The sequence below is a fragment of the Fusarium musae genome, chromosome 3 (assembly GCF_019915245.1).
Source record: "Fusarium musae strain F31 chromosome 3, whole genome shotgun sequence".
NCBI classification, from domain to species: Eukaryota; Fungi; Ascomycota; class Sordariomycetes; order Hypocreales; family Nectriaceae; genus Fusarium; species Fusarium musae.
Genome location: NC_058389.1, coordinates 1,077,224 through 1,096,610, shown reverse-complemented (window position 1 = coordinate 1,096,610; position 19,387 = coordinate 1,077,224). Strand labels below are relative to the sequence as shown.

The following is a 19,387-nucleotide window of genomic DNA, read 5'->3' as shown; positions in this document are numbered from 1 at the left end:
CCTTCCCTCCCGTCTTCATCACATTACAGTCCCAGTATCCTTCAATTCCTATTGGCTTTTCGTCACGTTCGTCAAAGAACAAAATTTGCTACCCGCTCTTGCGCCTGTCCTCAAGACCAATCCCAGACCCGATGACTCAAAGCAAAGTCGATTTTCGTAGAGATGGTAGAAGGCTAGACGTTTCGAGATATCCTGAGAGAGTTGGGGCATAGTCGTTGAGGGAAATTTCTCCGTTCCACTTTCATGACAAAGGGGCCTTAGATATCCCCAGTACGCCGCTTTAGCTGAAGTACTCCAGGGAAAATAAACGAGTAAATCGCAGGTAATCATCGCCGACAAAGGAAAATGTTTGATGTGCGTGATCATCAAAGTGACCGAGGTATCCAAGAAATAAAATACTCCAATCCCCAGACGCTGTTTTAAAAATATGTATAAATGAAATGTGAACGTAGGTGAAACGTATCGTAAATCGCAGATGATAAGTGTGATATGGTATGATGTTTAGTCCTCAAACCCCCATTTCGCAGGGGGTCCAACAGCACTCAGGCGAGCCATCTTCTTATTGACTCGAGGAGCCACGGTCGAAAGAGCATCAGGGGAGATGGGGCTATCGGGTCGGGGAACGCCAACCTCGAGGTTCTCGCTGTGAGGCTGAGGGCTTCGTTGACGCGATCGGCTCGTTTGGCGCTTGACAACTGACTGACGCTCCTTTCGATCGCTGTGGCGACGCTGCTGGGTGTACATGGCAACCTCGGGGACAACCTCCGAGCCCTCAGATTCGTCTTCGAACTCGTAGTCGTAGAAATCGCTCAGATCAGGGCTGGGCTCGGCATCATCGATGGAGTGCTCCGCGGCAAGACCCTTGTCGATGTAAAGAAGGATACGCTCGCGCTGGTGGTGATCATTGTTATGAGGTTTAGGCTCATGAATCTTTTTATTAGAGTGCTGAGTAGAAGTGGTGGCTTCAGATTTGCTGGACCAATTTTGGTGACTCAAGTCGATAACCGTGGTACCATCAGCAGCGACAGTTGTCTTATCTTTAAAGGTGGGAGGAGCAGGGAAATCCAAGTCGAGGTCGAAGGTCTCTTCGGTGATGGTGGCCTCTGAGGGCTTCGACTGGTGGCCCTTATGGTTGGCCTTCTCGTTTCGGCTGTTCTCTTCCATCTCAGAGAGGATAGAACCGCGCATGATCTGACGCTTGTGGCGGAGGGCGGCCAGAAGCATCTCTTCCTGGCGTGTAACAGCCATGAAGCGGTTATGGCTTCCCTTGCCATCGATAGAAGAGTGCGCAGAGCGAATGTAGAAGTCGACGGAGCTTGGACTCAGAGGAGGCGTGGGCGCATCGGTGTTGGGAGAGATAGATTCGTGGGGAACGTATCTCATGGCAGGGAGGAAGTCGAGTTCTGGTTGGGGATCGTTCTCAGAATCGACTTCCTTATCTTGCTCGGAATCAGTAGAATCCGAACGTCCCTGGTCGGGATACAAGGCGACAACCTTTGCTTCTTGGGAGTTGAAGCTTGGCTTGCTTTGCCATGTATTCGATGTGTTTGCTGATGAGCTAGACAAGCTTTGCGATGGTGATTGCCCAGCAGTACCCTCCTGGATCGTGTTCGTCGAGCTTCCAGAAAGGGAACTGGTTCGCGGAGCCACGACGGGATTTCGATGGTGGCCATTGGGGATGGTCAGGTAATTGTTGGAGTTTGATGTTCGCTTGCTCGATCTACTGAGTCGCTTTGAGCTGTTATCGGCACTTGAGCTAGTTCGTGCTGTGCTTGGGCGGAAGTCAATAGAAGATCCAGCTTCCGATGTCGCATACTCTGGGATCGATGCAGGGCCCTTTGAAGACGACTCAATGTAAACATCATCTTCGGAGTCCGAAGAGAGAGAAAGAACACTCTTTTCCTGGAGATCCGACTCTTGGAAACTCCTACTGGTGCGCTTCGAAGCCTTAGACGTTCTGGTGTGTCTACTAGAAACACTAGCAGCGCAGTCTGTAGGTGAAGACTGACCAGGTTTGCTGGCCAGGATCGCTTGGGGTGTTTGAGGTAAATTGCGTTTAGCGTATTGTGAAATGATTTGCTCGTCATGAGCCGGTGGTATGGGCCGATGCTCATGCTTGCTCTGGTGAGAAACAGTGGGTTTGAGTTGAAGCAAGTCTCTGGATTTAGACTTCTTGACGGTTTTTTCTACCAGATCCGGCAAATCCAACTCATCGTCGGCGATTGAGCGGAAAGACATTTGCTCGTAATGCTCGTAGAGGTTAGGTAGCCCGTTCAAGTGGTTGTGTTGTCTGCGGTTGTTGCTCTCGCCTGTCTTTGGTCGATTGGCCTCTTCCGAGTTCATTGACCTTAGACTCTCCTTCGTAGGCCGTCTTGAAAGCTTGCCCCGTAGAGACGGCGTGCTCGTTGGTGACAGGATAGATGGTGATCGAACAACTTGGCCCAGCATCGGACCCTCCCATTGAGGCTCGGTCTTCTTGCCTCGAGATCGCCCCATGAGATGAGACAAATCCAGTTTTGCAGGCTTCTTCTTCCTTAGCTTGGCCTCCGCGATGGAGTTCTCCATATCCAGCATTCTTTCCGCTTTTGACGGTAGTCCTTTCGCCATAGCTGAAGCTGACGTCTGCTGTGATATGGCGAGGGGCTGCTTCGTCTTGTCATACCAAGAATGAAGCGTCGAAGAAGACTGTCGTTTCCGGAGAATGCTAGTCATGTCAGACATATCCTCGTCGTACTCATCGGTAGGCGCTCCGTTGACTCTGAACTGCCGCGGTACGATCTCAGACTCATCTCCCCATTCCCGCATTCCACGATCATGTCTCACAGGAGAGCCATGGCCATGGCTGTGGCTCAGCTGTGTCTGAGATATCTCAGGAGCACCAGGTGCCGCCAGGTTGACTTTTGAGCTGGAGAAGTTGTCCCATTGCTGAGGAGCGTCGATGTTGAGAGCAGTCGATCCGAGAATCTTTTGAGCTTTGCTCATGGGCGGTGCGGTGACGGTCACCTTTGGAGGCTGCTTCTTGCGGCCTGGGAACGCAAACTTGCCCATGATTCCGGCGACGTCTCTCGGTTATATCCTGACTTCCGTCGCCAGATTGAATATTATCCCCCCGTGGGGATTCTCTCGTCAGCGCAAGGTCAACTGCCTTTCGCCCAACATGTGGGAGAAGAGCGGTGTCGTTTGGAGAGTTCACTGGAGGTTTGATAATCTGCTGCCAAGGAGGCGGCTCGCGGGTTCTAAATATTATCGCGGTAGATAGCAATCCCGGAAAATATTAGTCGTCGATCGCAGGCGATTTGCCGATGGGACGCTGCTAAATAATAATTAAGAAGTCGCCTCGTCTTTGGTGTTTTCCAGACTAGTCTTATTGGCGTGCCATATCGAGCCAGAGATTCGTTATAGTATATTCGATCTGCCGTGCGATATTAATCTCGCTTTACTGCGAATCTTCCCCTCAAAGAGTTCCCGCTAGATGGAACGAACGGCCGTTAACGATATTGAATAACAAGTATAGGAGGGGGAAACGAGTTGGAGGGGGATCAGAGGAATAAGAAGCAGATGTCGAGCTGAATAGGGACGGACGGTGAAAGTCCAGGTGGGTTCAGCAGACTTGGATCTGGCTTGACATGGGTATTAGTTAGTTACCGGGGTGTAAGAGTTGAGGAGGCGTGCGCTAAGAGGGGAGAGGGTGTGAGATGATGATCAAGAAGAAGAGCCTGAAGACTTTCTCTGTCTCTGTGCTCCGTGTCTCTCTTCAATTCAATCCCCGGTCGCAATCTGCTTAAATCCCGCCCGGGCGAGTGATCACAACCTGGCAAGACTCTCCACCAGCACGCGAGAGGGCAAATGAGAGAGATCTAAGCGACTTTGATTGAGCCTCCACTGTCCGTCTTGTCAGGTGGAAGAGAGAGCATGAACTGAGGAGTGCGTCGACAACAGGGGTTGACTTGGCACAAGAGAATCGTAATAAAAAGATCAGAGCAAAAAAGAGAGAATGGGAATGGCTTGTCAGGTATTATCATATTCTATCCTTACAGCTTCTGGTGGCGCGAATACGTATGTACAAACAAAACTGCAAATCACACTCGAATCTGTACTCCTTCTCCGTCCAATTCACCCATTCACAGAAGTCCAGTGTGTCAGCTGAAGCATAAACACCACCTGCAAGTAGTGGCCAGCTAGAGCCAAACCCGGCTAATACCCCCGCCGTCATTTTCTCAATACAAAGTCAAAAAGTCAAAAGAGAGTCATGGCTTTTCTCCCAAAGGCTCACGAGATTGGGCACGCCTTTCCAGAGAATGACTAGCGGTGTTGTATGGAGCTGAGAGTCTGATGTCAGTTCAACTGCTGGAGGCTCGATTTACGAATGGTAATTTGCCTCGGAGTCCCCTATAGCGCCGCACGTATACCGTAAGGGTCCATGTTATTATCACCATCTGTGCCTTGCAGAGAAGCCTTCCATTGCTGTTCGATCTTTCCGATCCCCTTAACTACCCCGTCCAATCAAGTTCCCCGGTAAAGGCCTGAATTGGTTATTTGCAACCCACAGAGTGGCACAGAGTGCTAAGTCTTGGCTACAATTACCGTCGGCAATTCGTGCTGCCGTTTTCATCTGTAACTCAACTCGACTCGACTCAACCGACTCATCTCATCTCATCTCATCTTCTCCCTTCTACATTCAAACAGAAAATGGACAAGGATTTACCGTTTGGACTGCTAGATTGTGCCGAATGGTGGTGACGGTGGTGAGCCAAACGCTCCCCTCCCTTTCATATCCAGGGGTCCCCCGTGAGAGAACAACCAGCTCCAGCCTCCAGAGACGGGGTGAGGCCAGCGCGGGTCCATCGGGCACGCTATCCAGACCATGGTAAGTTAGCCATGCCCTGGCCTGGCTTCTGGGAAGAATGGGACTCATGGAGGGAAAAAAGAAATGGACCCCTGCAGTAGAGGATCTGCTCCCGGCTGGTCCCCCTTACAGTACGTACGCTGAACAAGCAGGGCGCTGAAGACTTTTGAGGCCGCTGAAGATGTCTTAAAGTCCGCTGTAATAACCAGGGCTCGTGTTGTTCTATTGGACGGACAGGTCCTGCTTCATTCAGCTACTGCAGCGCACTGTCTGAGCGCAGGCCGTCCAAAGGTCAAGGTTCATGAGTTATTGAAGCATGATGATGAAGTGGCGGTGCATAGCGGAAAGGAAGCAAAGAAGCCAGAAGAGAAGAAAAGGAAAACAGATCCAGGAACAAGAAGCCAGAAGCAGCACGAGAACTCTCATCCCATACCAAGACTGGTTAATCAAGGGGATCTAACCAATCCAATCGTGGCAGTCCAGCTTTGCTTCTTTTCAGATCCGGCGACGATCTCCTTCCTCTTGTCGTTCATCACCCCTAGTTTAACATTAGATCCTTGCAGAAGTTCTCATCAACTAGAAGAGGAAGCCTGGAAGAACAAGCCGAATTAACTTTCTGCAGGGACAATTGAGTTCAGAAGCTTGCTTCACATGTTTAACTCAACGCCGAAGACCATCCCATGGTAAAGTTTTTTTAGTTTTTTGTTTTTTTTTTGGCTTGTGAGCTCCGAGCTCCCCTGGTGTGTTCAACCTGAAGCGTTCGGTTGGTGGTGGGAGCGGAAGCGATGGAAGGGATGGCATGCATATGACTATGACTACTACCTATCCGTACCTATGACGGAGCACCCAGGGAAGGGTTGTGATTGAATTCACTAGCGAGGTCCGTGGCACTGACTGGTGGATTTGCTTGACGAGATGCTTGCGTGCTCTTGTCCTGTTTGTTATGGAGGCTTTGCTTGGCCCAGCTATCACGAGGTCCCCCAGATCTCCCTCTTAGGGGGCTGATCGACGCAGCTGTCAATCTCGGCTGGGGCCTGTAAGGATATTGTGATTGAGTGATTGTCAATCCATCCGTTCGGGTTCCATCTCACCACCAGATGATGTCCATCTTCAAATCTTGGGATATTAAACTTTATCAGATGATTCAGGCCGTGCACATTCGACGGTTTGGTTTCACGAATGTTCCAAACACATTCCACATAGAGTAAATAGCTGCCATATCTATCGTTGCTAGCTTAGCTGTTCTAGCTCTTGGTTCATGCTTCCACATGTTTGTTCGCCTTGAGTTCGGCTCCCGAAATACAAAGACGCATCGGCGCGCCGTGCTTCACATAGTGCGGCGCGGGAATGTCATCCGGAGCCTCACAGCCTCCCCTTTTCACGTTCACGATAGAACATCTCTATGGGGTTTGTTTTGATTTATATCATCCCTTTGGAAATCTCCATAGCAATATATTTCAACTGTAGATCTTGTTGCACGATACTACCTCATCTAGGTCTATGCTTCTCGGTTCCGCGTCAGCGGAGATGGCGGCTACCGGTCACTAATTAAAATCCTCGTCCTGCTCAGCTCAAAGTTGAGCATAATCAATCGCCAGCAATTAATTATACGCGACCTAGCTTAACTGAGCCAAGGGATTTTCTCAATCCTTGGTGTCAATCAGCCGAATCTTGTCGGGTAACGCACCTACGCCTCTAAGGTAGTTAGTTATCCAATGTAACGAATAACAGTGGACAAACAAACCTCAAAGAAAGAAGACCAACAAGACTCTATTGTCTATCAGAGACTGGAATCTTGGCTGGTTTATTGCCCGCTAGAAACACAACCAACACCAGCGCTAAATCAACGACGCAGGTTTTCCCTTCAGAGGCGGATAGCTTACAGACTAGGAGCTTCTCCCTTTTTCTCTTCTCTGCCACTGAAAGCTGAGCTATCGTGAGATTCTTCGTATCCCAAGCTTTTTTGCCCCTGGGCTTGCAGCACAGCATGACTCGTTTTTCTGACTTCTCACAACATTGCCGGCGTCATACCGGAAATTTCCCTAGCGGTGGAGGCGGTCTTGTCCATCGCGATTTATCACAATGCAATGAGCTTCATACTCCCTTCATTTGATGACCAAACGTAATCATCAGCCTCCCAGCATAGCAACAGTTATCAATTAGCCTGTCGCCTGTCATGATGCTGGTAAGGCAGAGCCAGGGTGTTATATCCCAGGCTCCCTCGTGGTTCGTCTACCAAGATTCACAGTCCGTTCGTTCGTTCACTACCTTGGACAAACGATGCCCTTCCTTCGTTCTTTTAGCTAGACCTGATATGGTAGACAACAGTTCGTCCACCAGAATGCCACTTTCAGCCACCCCATGCTGTAAACCCGCAGCTAGCGACTCATGCAGGCCAAGACTATTGACTGAGCAATCAAAAGCCGGGGCATACTATTCTGCCTGGATATTGATTATCGTTCGATTCTGTATATTGCCAATAAATCATTAAATGAGGTGTGATACGAAACACATTCACTATTCTTCGGCCTCCGTTTGTTCTACATTTCAACCTCTGACGTCTATTCCCATCCCCATAATCAAGCGATATCCCATATCGGGCCCTACCGCTCCGAAAAGACCGGCCCCTGAAACGCGGGAGCAGCAAGGACCTTGCTTCCTTCGGCCAACTCCTACTGTTATCAAACGGTCTGCCCGAATAAATAAGCAGATCGTCTGCTTGTTTTTCTTATTCTGATTGAGTTTCAGGTTATAACTTTGGCCTTTTTGCCTCTTCTCTCACAACCTTGTCCTTGTGAGCAAGAATTCGATTTATCACATGAAACACCATCCTGGTGTTTGATGGCTCCAGTGCTTTCCTATTTTTGCTTTTTCTCTTTTAGGCTATCTGTGCTTTGAATGAATAATTGGAGCTGCGAGATTCCTTGATTAATTACTGTACTGCTCCGTCTAGGGGAGGAAATAAAACTCGAGACCTTAAGCCTAACTGATAAAAAGGATTTAGGTAACTTGGTATAAATTTAGGATACCTTTTGCGGAGTTTGTTTTGTCACCCTAAACTTAGGTCTCATGTTTTCTTGCTCCCTGAAGCCCGTCTTTGCATTGAGCCTACTACCCCGTACTGCTGCTGAAAGGATCTGTGATATTCGGATATATGGGATCCCGAAGATAAATGGAGCTGGGTGAGGTTGCATGAAACAAAGCTGACATCTTGATGGGGTCATATAAATTGCTTTTTTGTTTCTCTGCTGCGTCAAATGCAACGTCTCTCCACATGTTAGAGCCAACTGTTCATGGTGTTTGTAAGATATCAAATGCTGTCAAATGCCGAATTATCTATCCGTTCGTTGAGTCCGTTTACAGTCTGCACTTCGCCGTTACACAGCCAATGGGACACTTGCATGCATCAACTTTCTTATTCCATGGAGTCGGGTGTGTAGTATTGGAACATTGTTTGGTTTCCTTTATGCGTCAACAAGTTTTCATCCCATGTTTGCTTTTTTGCAATGGGTCGACTCGATCTTCACCTGGCTTTTCGCAGAACCAGCCTGTTCTGGAAGGCATCTTCGTGTTTCTGATAGCGATACTCCCATTCCTCAAAGAAAATATGTGACAAAAAATAATAGGATATGGGCCAATGAAGAATCCATGTGCTTAGTTGTGTAGTCCGTAAAGAAGTTAGCAGCTCGTTAGAAGTTTCGAGACCTCGCTGAGGTGCAGGGTAGGCATGAAGGCCATGGTAATATCGCGCTTTCATCCAAAACAGTTTGTCAGTGCACTTCTTTCAATTACTCTTGATTTCGACATTTTAAATGTGATAATTGCTTTAAAACATGATATCTGCTCTTATATGGGTGCATTGATGCTAAGAGGCTACTCAGGTTCGATAAGTTGCTGAATCAACCACTGTCATGATGTCCCGATTTGAGTAGCTGGATAGATCACAACACTATATCCATTTGTGGCCAAAAAGAGACATTGTAGAAAAACTCCTGGGTAGATGAGTTGTTCAGACCAAATTGATCTTCTTGGAATAGTCGGGGTATCTTGCCAAGGCCGCAATCGTATAGACATGGACATCACATCAAGGCTGGCAATTTGAAACCTAGAGGAGTGTCGTACAGACAGATGCCTCAGGGTTGAATCAAATTGCTCGAGGACAGAGCCAGCTGAACTACAACAGCACATCGCCGACTGAAAGGCATAACATAACTTGAATGAACATGTATTTGGAGTATTATTGCCAGACATATCCCGGATGACCACCACAACATCTGTACAGTTTCGAGCTATACTTCCCGGTTACCACATACGCTCCCAGCATCTCTTCCATAAAGGCATAGCAGCAAGCTCACGCTTATAGTTCTCTTCAATACCACCCTCCTCCCAGTGCTTGCACTCCTCGTCAACCTCCTTCTTGCCACTGACAAGATCGGCTGTCTCGGGGTTGACAAACTTGGTCTTCTTAATGACCTTCCAGACAATGAACAGGATAGCAGCATAAGCGTGGCAGAAGTAGCTGGTGATGAAACCCTGAGTGCTCCAGGGCTCAAACTTATCGAAACCGATGAAGAGGAGGGCAGTGACACCGAGGAAGAGACCGAGGTAGGCAGCCCAAGGGTTGAAAGGAGCGATGTAGTGCAGGGCAGACTTGTCCATGCCTTGGGCGTTACGAGCACGGAACCAGCCAATGAAGACAACGATCATCATGGTGTAGGTGGCGATGAGACCGGTGGTGGTGAGGTCGACGAACCAGAAGAAAACGGTAACGGAGGATTCGCCAGCGACAAGGAAGGTGATGCAGCTGATGACGCTAACGGTGAGGACACAGTACATTGGGACACCAGCCTTGTTACACTTCATGAGGAAGGCAGGGGCCTGGCCATCGCGAGCAAGACCGTAGAGGGTTCGAGAAGAGGAGTAGAGGTAGGCGTTTCCGCAAGAGAGACCTGAGGTGAGGATGAGGAAGTTGATCAAGCTAGGGAGACCGTGTATACCAAGGTTCTCAACTATTTATTTGTCAGCATTGTGTTGGTGTGTTCAAGGAGAAAGTATGACTTACTGCCAATGACCCAGGGAGAAGCGGCAGCACCAGCGGCGCTGTTCTCAATAGCACCGAGCAGACGCTTGTCATCAGAAGAGCAGATGATACCGACAGCCAATACACCAAAGACGTAGAAACCAACAAGTCGGTAGAAGATGAGTTTGGCGACTCGGGGAATAGTTCGTCGAGGGTTGGCAATTTCACCAGAGGACAGAGAGATCATATCGGGACCAGCAATGGTGAAACCAGCGTAGAGAACAACCTTCCACCAGCCACAAAATTTACCAAGATCTCCCTCGGCATGGTAGGGTTGCATAGCCTTGCCGCCCTTCCAGTATCGGAATCCGTATGCGTCGCCCTTGGGGTTGCCACCGCACATGGTGATGAGAGTGATGAAGAGGAGACCGAAGAGGAGGATAACCTTGAGAGACGCCATGATGAATTCAGCCTCACCATAGTACCTAGAACGTTTGTTAGAACTGTCGATGAGTGAAGTTTTGTGATTTGTACTTACTTGACAGCAACAACGTTGAGCAGAACGCAGACAACCATTGCCATCGCGACCCAAGCTGCAGGATTGATATCAGGAACCCAATATTGCATCAGTGTCGCTACGGCACTGTATTCAACACAAACAAGCATAAGACCGGCGTAGAAATATGTCCATCCCATAGCAAATCCTAGTTTACATTAGCTGAAGTTCTGATATTCATATGCAAAACGTACCAAGCGCAGGGTCGACGAAACGGGCAGCAAGCTCAAAGATGGAACCACGGATAGGAAGATACGAGCACATCTCGGCAACACACAAGTTACAAGGCCAGACGAAGAAGACACCCCAGATCAAGTAACCGAGAACGACAGAGAGAGGACCAGCCTTGGAGAGCACACCACCGATACCAACGAACAGGCCGGTACCGATGGAGCCACCGATGGCCATGAGCTGAACATGTCGAGGGGAGAGACCTCTTACGGTTCGGCCATATTCTCTATCGACGGAGTTGTGATCGATCAAGACACCAGGTGAAGTGTCTGAAACGTTGGGAGCCTCGACGGCTTTTGACTCGGGGTCTTCTTGATAACCCATGATGAAGGGTAGTTTTAACAAAGACGAGATCAGTCTTGAATACTCAATCTCTTACAAGAGTAGGACTCTCAGCGGAATGGAGATGAGGTTATGGGAGCAATGTCGCGGAGACACAGGCCTGGATATAAGAACATCTAGGGAGGGGGGAAGATCGCCCTTTAAAAATCAAGTTGACTGTAACCATGATCAAGATTACGGATCACGACCACCGGCCCGGTTTTCTGTAAGAGGAGCTCATCATGTCGATTGACATGACAAGGAGGTAGAGCTATGGCATTCCCAATACCAGGAAGCTCAAGTTCCCCGATGTAGGACATGTTGAGGTGAGAAAGGTATGCAGCGCTAGGCCAAGCTCCCCACCGCGGTAACGGATATGCCTTTAGGTACAGGGGCATGATAAGCAATGCATTCAACGGCGTGTTAAACACTGCTGATCATCTAAAGCCGAAGAGAGGTGAGATCGAGTTCACCTCAACCGGGCCGGTTGTGTCGTCTCAAAATGGTAAGTACGGGCGACAGAGTGCCATTATGTGGGGGAATAGTAGAGGAGCCATGACTCGGCCTTTTCCCAGCGATTGTGTGTGTGTGTAGTGTAGGATTTTCCGTGTAAGTGATGGCTTGAGGGAGGATTTCCGTGGTGTTTGGGGGAGCGCTAGAGGGGCTGCCAAGACAGGCGAGGCCAGGATTAGCGAGAATTGGGGACCGATCCTTGTCTCTTTGGTATGGGGACTGTGGGCAACAGTTATCAGAGTGGTAGTGGATGAGAGGAGAGAGATAGGCAGTTTCACGGCGTGGCCAAGACGGGACAAGAAGGGGGAATCCACCGCGGTTAAAGCTTGGTTGATAGATGGTAATACGACTTGTGAGTTGTATCATATGAAAGAGAGAGTTCTTTGCAATGATGTGTATGTGTGAGTTGAAGAGAAAGTAGCTCATCAGTCCTCCCTGGTAAGCCATGATCATCAAACAGTGACATTGGGCTCCTCTCCACCCATTACAGAGCCCTTCCCTTGTACTTAGCTCAGTCCCAAGGGCTATACCAAGTACCGTTACCCCGAGATCATCAGAACATCTCCAACAGCCCAGCTCCAGTGCGCTCCGAAGCAAACACACTCCAACACACGCGGCTCCGATGCAAGGTTCTTACCCCAGACAAGGTCAAGGACAAGTTCCACCTCGTACGTAATGAAATACAGCGGCTCTCGTACCGCATTTGCTCAGAGGCTCAGGCATCGGGTGGAAAAGGTTCATCATCAGTTGCGGTACTCGGTACCGAAAAAGCGGTTACTTGCAGAACAAAGCAAAACCACCGCGCTAGAGGAAGTCTCTTCTGCAGTCGCGCGAGAACGAGAGGAGAAATGCGGGGGAAGATGGTGGAAAACTTGTACGCAATTCGTTTTTTTTTACGGATACTGCTTGAGTTATTAACTTAGGTTAATTTTAAGCATGGGTTTAAGCGTGTATGATCCCGGTCTGGTCTGGTCGGACTGTGGCCGATTTCGTTGCGAGTCGTTATTACGTGAGTGATATTGTGCCCAATTGATGTGTCCCTTTTCAAGTGCAGACCAAACAAGAGAGGAGAGTTGGAGAAAAGGAAAAGCTTGTCGATTGTAGTTTAGAGGGATATTGTGACCTGACCTGACCTGACTTGCTGTGCGTCCTCTGATACAAACCCTGTAAAGAAGATGGGTCTTTTGAGTCTGTCTTCTTATCAGTAACACCCCTGACCACGCCTAATTTGGTTGGAGAAGGACATCTCTGGCAGAGATAAGAGAATGGAGAATGCGGAATTGTTCTGTATGCAGTCTAGAGTGAGACTAGGACCTCCCTACCAAACCCCCATTCAACCTCTGTATTTCTCCAAATCTGCAACGCAAAATTTCTGCGAATGCCTTCATTCAACTCATACCCAGCGACAGCATTTCCCCAGATCTATCCATCTGTCAAGATCTCTGACTCCCCCGCAAGCTCCAGCAAACAAGGTGAAATCTCTCCAGATAAAAATCTGGAGAATCCTGAGTCCCGGGCTCGCGGGGCCCCACGAATGTCGAGCCAGCGAAACGTAATGAAAACTTGGGCACCTCAATCAATATCAAGTGGCATCACCGACGTGCCATCTTTTTCTCTCAACGGACCAGCGGACTGCAATGAAACTGTGGGCACGGAACCACCCGGCCCCTCTTGTATCATTCTCACCTTCAACTCTACGAATGTCTGTCTCCATTTTCAGTATAAAGAGGCTGAAAAAAAAGCCTGTTACTTTCCCGGTTCTAAGCATCGGTATATCATCCCGGTTCCTTACGTCCTCACGAACTACTGTAAGCCCAACGCCACAAGACAAGTATAGAACCTCTTCTTGTCCTCGTGAATGGGTAGAAATGTCTTCTAGAAGAGAATTGAGACAGACAGGAACCGGCATCTGATGGAGCTAGGGGTGTTTATGTGTGTGTGGAGAACAAGTGCAATCCTTGTCACGATAACACAAATGAGCTCAAGCCGATTTCGTAGCTGAAAATAAGCTTGAAAACTAACACATGAGCCGTTGGTAGTCGGGCATCAGACTATTATTCCCTAGTCGTGTTCTCTTACCTATTTCTTCGAGTGAACCGGCCCGGTCGACGAGACTGATTTTTCGGCATCAGACGTCTTCAATATGAGGATCCACCCCCAGATATCAGCTTCATCTTGGCGGTTGATGCCAAGATGATAGGCATAGTAACTCGTCTGATTACATCCGATGCTGAATCATGGATACGTATCTCAGTGTGATCGATGCTCTTATGATCAACAGATGCCCCCCTGCTGAAAATACTCAAAGAGATGATATGTTTGTATCACGAACTTTACATTAAATGTACTCTGACCAAATTGCACAAACGTAACTTTTGATATTTTGTTACCAGTTCGCGCTTTCGTGTCTTCCCAAACCTATATCCCATACCCTCCCTTTTCCTATCAAAAGAAACGCTCCGTATGCCTGAATAACATAAACCAGTCTCAACAAGAGACTCCTCAATCAATCTCAAATGACGCCTGCGCTCCAAGATATGTACCAATGCCAGGAACGTCAACATGATCGCCATTACCCGATGCTAGCACTAGCCGGCACCCCCAGTGATCCTACTCTACCATGCGGCACATGCATTTAATGCCATACAAGGATCCAAACTGCCACACCTATGCTGAACCCAATGCACCGGAACCGGGGCTGGTCTCCATCTTTGAGTTGTGGCGTAGTCGTGGCCGTATGAGTCTCAGCGGTCTAGGTGTGCTCTAAAGATACCGTGTCTTGAGCCACTCTTCGTCTCGCAGTCCTAGGTTCAACCCGTTCTGTGTCCACCATCGTCGAACTGCGCTCTGATCTCCTATGCTGTCCTCAAGAGCCTCTTCGATGTTGCACGTTCGGAATTCTACCATCTGCTTTCGACCCTCCATGCCCTCGAGCTCTCCATGAGCAAAGTTACGCCACCACTCAAGCACCGCCAAGTGCTTGAATATGGTCGGTGAAACGAGAACCTCGGCGTCAAACACGAGCTTGTCATCTCCTTTCAGCCGTCTCCAGGTTTCCAAGACCTCGACTTGGCCCCAGCGGCTTGCCATCTTGGCGACGCTGTCACCATGAGCAGCAGGGATACCTGAAGCGTCCCACCACCGCAACACATCAGCTTGTCCATGCTGTGTTGCCCATAATAGTGACCGGCCCGGTCGTAGAACGACCTTGTCGTCCTGTGCTGCTGCATCGCGCCACCACTCGAGAACCAAGAGATGTCCATTTCCGCTAGCTTGCTCCAATGCAGACTCTGTATAACGCATGTTCAATCCAGACCGACGCCACCACCAATCTAAAACACGAACATGCCCAAACTTGGAGGCACCGTCGACAGCTTCTGCGTCATATACATGACGGTCTCTGAACCAAGCGCTCTGTTTCCAATAGTCCAGCACATCAGTGCGTGGATAATAAGCAGAGGCTTTGGTTGGTAACGTCGTTCCGTCAAATGCTTTAAAAAGATCAGGTCGGTTGGCTTCCATATACGCCAACACATCAATAAGACCAAATTTGATCACTAGTTTAATAACCAGTGCTGATATATCGTTGAATTCTGGTGGAGATTGCGATATCTTTTTGCATATCGCCGCGGAGTTGCATGTCAGCACTGTCCACTCAAGCTCGTGCTCGTACACCTTCAACGGATCGTTACGGTCTCTGGGCTGACTTGTCCATGGTGAGGGCATCGGTAGGTTGGTGTACATTCCTAGAGCCTTCGCAAGTTCCCAGTCTCCAGCATAATCAAGGATGATGGTCCAAATTTCCGGCGGTAGCTTAGATTGGACTGTTACGTCCGCACTATCAGTCATTGCCATTGCGGTGGCAACCTCAACATCTCTCCCCAATCCCAGCAAGTCGGCTTGGTTCTTTATAATGCCCAGCACTTCGTTAAAGCCGTTCCAGTTGGGTACTCGCTTGGGGTTTGGCGATCCTTCGTAATGCCATAATATCGGCGTCACCACACGTATCCAATTCCATTTCCGATGCAATTTACTCATGTGCTTCTTGGTCATTGGGTTTGACCACATATGTGTGCTCATGCCGGGGACCAAGACAATGCTCTTTTGTGTATCCCATCCTCTGAGTACTTCGCCGAGGAATGTATCTGTAACGCCTGCCAGCATCTTTGCGATGCTGTCTGCATCAAGCGGCACGCAGACCATCAGATCTGCCCACTCTACTAGTTCGAATGCTTGTTGCCGATAGAACTCGATATCGTCGGCCCGATCACCTGCTCCCATAGCCAATCCCCGGTTCTGCATAACAATTATCGTTTGTGTCAATCGCGGGACTACATCGTCGACGATCGCTCGCGCTTCAATCTGTGGATTTTTCGAGAGGCGCACAACAAGTGCTTGCGCCCAAGACGTATCGCGGGGTCCAGTGGCGGCGACGAGAAGGCGGAGTTTTCGGTTGCGGGCCATATCGTGGAGAGACGAGGTAGAAGCAAGAGCGGGACTCAGCCGCGGCGAAAAGGAATGATGGTGTGCCATACTGGAAGATGACCCGGATCCAACATGGTTTGCATGAGATAGATGAGGAGGGCAAGCGGTGAAGTTTGAAGGCGAAAGGATGTGACGGGGCATCAAATCACTGGTTCGACGAGATGCGGGATCACGTGGCGCTTGCTTTTCTGTTTGATGCGATAGACTCGAGAGTGCGTAGAGAGGAAGTGACTGCTCGATTGGAGTGTAATGGCCGGTCGTTGGAATATAAAAATCGTCAAGTCGTAAATCAGTCGTCGAGTTGAAGATTGCTTAGTTAAGATAAGTCGTGCGATTTGACAAATGATGCTCTCGGAATGGAAGGGTCTGACTGGGGCGAAACGACTAAAGAAAGAAAGCAACTCGAGTCTGCTCCAGTTTTATCCTGGTAAGGTTCCGGTGCAAGCCGGTAATAGAGGGGGGCGAGGGGCACTTGGGGGTAGTTCTTTGTCTTTATAGACGCGGAGTGATAAGAGCTGAGATGACGCCGAATCGATTCTATTGAGGGATTGAGAGCGTGGAATGGAATTCGGAGAATTGTTGGACTTATTTGAGGCTGCCATTTCTCATCGACTTGGAGAGTTATCTTGTAATAAATCACATCATAAGAAGACCAAAGGTTTATACTCTTCCCCAGTTTATAACCCCGGCATATTGTTATCGGGATTGGTACAATCTCACCATAAAATATCAAGCCTCTTGTCTTGAATATTTCTTGAACCCCCGAGAGCAGCTGACGGTTGTGTCTGGTTTTGCTCATCATGACCTCTACACCTCAAGCCCATACCTACACATTTTAGAGTTCAGCCTCTGTAAATCTACTTCGAATTCAGGTCAATCAAATGGAAGCGATGAAGACGACATCAATCACATGACCCAGCACCTTTAGCCTTTTGGTATACAAAGCATTCTAGCTCCCGATTGCTCCACAACTCGTCACCCGAAGATGGAAAACTTTTGAACCGCATTGTTGTTGACTTTTGATCTTAGTCAAAGGCTATTTGATCTTCCTTCTGGTTCCTAACAAAACAAACCTCTTCCTCTTTTGTGCATCACGTTCAGCCTTATCCCCGGCGTTGATCATCGAACTGAATCACATACCAACCTGAACATCCCGATCCTGACCGAGGCGCTGCGCTCACGGTTATTTATTCCTCGCCGCCAAAAATTCTTCGCCCCGCTCTTTTCTCTTCCCTTCTTTGACAATGTTGGACCAAATGGCGAACGAAATCAAACTCATTTCGGGGAGCTCCCACCCGGAGATCAGTGCCAAAGTCGCCAGTCGGTATGTTATCCTCATTTTGCGCTCCTCCTCCAATTTCTGGCGGTGACGCTGCGCCTGTAAATGAGGGTACGAGTAGCTGATATATCTCAGACTCGGCATTGATATCGCAAACACTATGAGCTTGAACTACTCCAACCGAGAGACTAGTGTTTCTATCGGAGAGTCTGTTCGTGACGAGGATGTGTTTATCCTTCAGTCCACTGCTCCTGGAGATGTCAACGATGGCCTCATGGAGTTGCTCATCATGATTCATGCTTGTCGAACTGCCTCGGCCAGACGGATCACTGCTGTTATTCCCAGCTTTCCCTATGCGCGACAGGACAAGAAGGACAAGTCACGAGCTCCCATCAGTGCTAAGCTCATTGCAAACATGCTCCAGGTTTCTGGCTGCGTACGTGTTTCACTAACATGATGTTTGACAACCTACTGACCGTGACTCAGAATCATGTTATCACAATGGATCTCCACGCCTCGCAAATTCAGGGTTTCTTCAACGTCCCCGTGGACAACCTCTACGCTGAACCTTCCGTGCTTCGCTGGATTCGCGAGAACCTCAGTGTCGACAACTGTGTCATCGTTTCTCCCGATGCCGGTGGAGCCAAGCGTGCGACATCTCTTGCTGACCGCCTGAACACCGGTTTCGCTCTCATCCACAAGGAGCGACCCCGACCTAACGTTGTTGGTCGCATGGTTCTTGTCGGTGATGTCAGTGACAAGGTCGCCATTCTTGTTGACGACATGGCCGACACCTGTGGCACTGTAAGCTATGCATAACCTCTTGTAAGTGACACAGGCTAACGCCATTCTAGCTCGCCAAGGCTGCTGCCACCGTCAATGAGCACGGCGCCAGGGAGGTGTATGCGATTGTTACTCACGGTATTCTGAGTGGTAAGGCCATCGATACCATTAACAACTCATGCCTCTCTGGTCTCGTTGTCACCAACAGTAAGTAACCCGGCATGTGCATCTCAAGGACCTTTGCTAACCTTTTCCAGCTGTTCCCTGTAAGCTCTAAATCCGGCTTTGTGCATGCGATTATGCGCGTGTTGCGTGTTCACGCAGTTTGCTAACTTCAATAGTGGGTGACAAGATTGAGCGATGCCCCAAGCTCAAGGTCATTGATGTCTCCGGAACACTTGCCGAGGTACGTTGCATCACATCCGTGGGTGCATCGTAATACTGACCAAACACCTAGGCTATTCGACGAACTCACAACGGAGAATCCGTGTCTTACCTCTTCAACAACGTCCCCGTTTAAAGTCTTAGATACTAGAAAGCAAGGTGAAAAAAAACAAGGTTATGGAGTTGGTAGGTTCGGTCGTTTCAATGAAGCCGCAGTTGCGAACTAACAGCCAGCAAGCGGCGTCCTTCTATTAGAACTGAGGCTTGGGCCAAGTCGGATTTTCAGTCATTTGGGTAAAACTTCCAAAACCCACAAAAAGAGGTTTACTAGACTATATGTTGCACGAATTCGCTAGAAGCTGGATCCTATGTTCAGATGATGCATGTGCGATGTTGGCTCCGCGCACATGTAGTTCTGTTCCGCACGAACTTGGATTGATCGCAGGTTTCCTTCTGTTCAATCATTTAGTAGTACGTATGAGTTGAGTTTTAGTATTCAATCGATCCATCGACTTGAATCATACTGAGTAAAGAACTACAAGTAAAGAATCTGAAGATTTAGCTATTTAAGGGTTCTTGCGGGATGCTTCACGAGCCTACTAATGTCTTGGGACAGAGTTATTTTGAGGCAATAGATATGGCAGGTTATCCGTGTTGACGAGGAAGTCCAATTGTAAGCCTTAGCTATATCAACGTATCATGCCCTCACAGCGAGACAGCTGCTTCACTTCGTGAGCAATCCCGCCCGTCCCAGGTATTCATATATATTCATATATGTATTAGGCATTCGATTATAGTGGAAACAAGGGACCAGTAATTGATATAATAATATCATATACCATAGCTACAAGTCCACGTATTACCAGTGCCCTCCCAGCGAGATAGTAGCTACCTCACTTCACTTCCCGAGTATCCCCTCCTGTCCTGACATTCGCCGAGCTGCACGCTCAGCACGAATCTCATCTTGTT

General features: G+C 48.8%; 4 protein-coding genes across 4 annotated transcripts; 1 reads left to right on the top strand and 3 right to left on the bottom strand.

Annotated features, from left to right (window-relative positions):
- Window positions 1-501: 501 nt before the first annotated feature.
- J7337_003819 (uncharacterized protein) lies at window positions 502-3,048 on the bottom strand (the record flags this gene model as incomplete). The annotated part of the gene is made up of 1 exon (XM_044821528.1): window positions 502-3,048. The coding sequence occupies one exon, from the start codon at window positions 3,046-3,048 to the stop codon at window positions 502-504; it is 2,547 nt and encodes an 848-aa protein (XP_044682861.1).
- Window positions 3,049-9,148: 6,100 nt separating this feature from the next.
- J7337_003818 (uncharacterized protein) lies at window positions 9,149-10,977 on the bottom strand (the record flags this gene model as incomplete). The annotated part of the gene is made up of 4 exons (XM_044821527.1): window positions 9,149-9,855; window positions 9,909-10,351; window positions 10,405-10,570; window positions 10,617-10,977. 4 exons carry the CDS (start codon window positions 10,975-10,977, stop codon window positions 9,149-9,151), a joined length of 1,677 nt encoding a protein of 558 aa, XP_044682860.1.
- Window positions 10,978-14,250: 3,273 nt separating this feature from the next.
- On the bottom strand, window positions 14,251-15,951 carry J7337_003817 (uncharacterized protein; the record flags this gene model as incomplete). Its single annotated transcript, XM_044821526.1, has 1 exon — window positions 14,251-15,951. The coding sequence occupies one exon, from the start codon at window positions 15,949-15,951 to the stop codon at window positions 14,251-14,253; it is 1,701 nt and encodes a 566-aa protein (XP_044682859.1).
- A 1,460-nt stretch (window positions 15,952-17,411) lies between these two features.
- Window positions 17,412-18,554, top strand: J7337_003816 (uncharacterized protein; the record flags this gene model as incomplete). Its single annotated transcript, XM_044821525.1, has 5 exons — window positions 17,412-17,687; window positions 17,738-18,055; window positions 18,106-18,241; window positions 18,376-18,440; window positions 18,492-18,554. The coding sequence occupies 5 exons, from the start codon at window positions 17,412-17,414 to the stop codon at window positions 18,552-18,554; spliced, it is 858 nt and encodes a 285-aa protein (XP_044682858.1).
- Window positions 18,555-19,387: the final 833 nt, after the last annotated feature.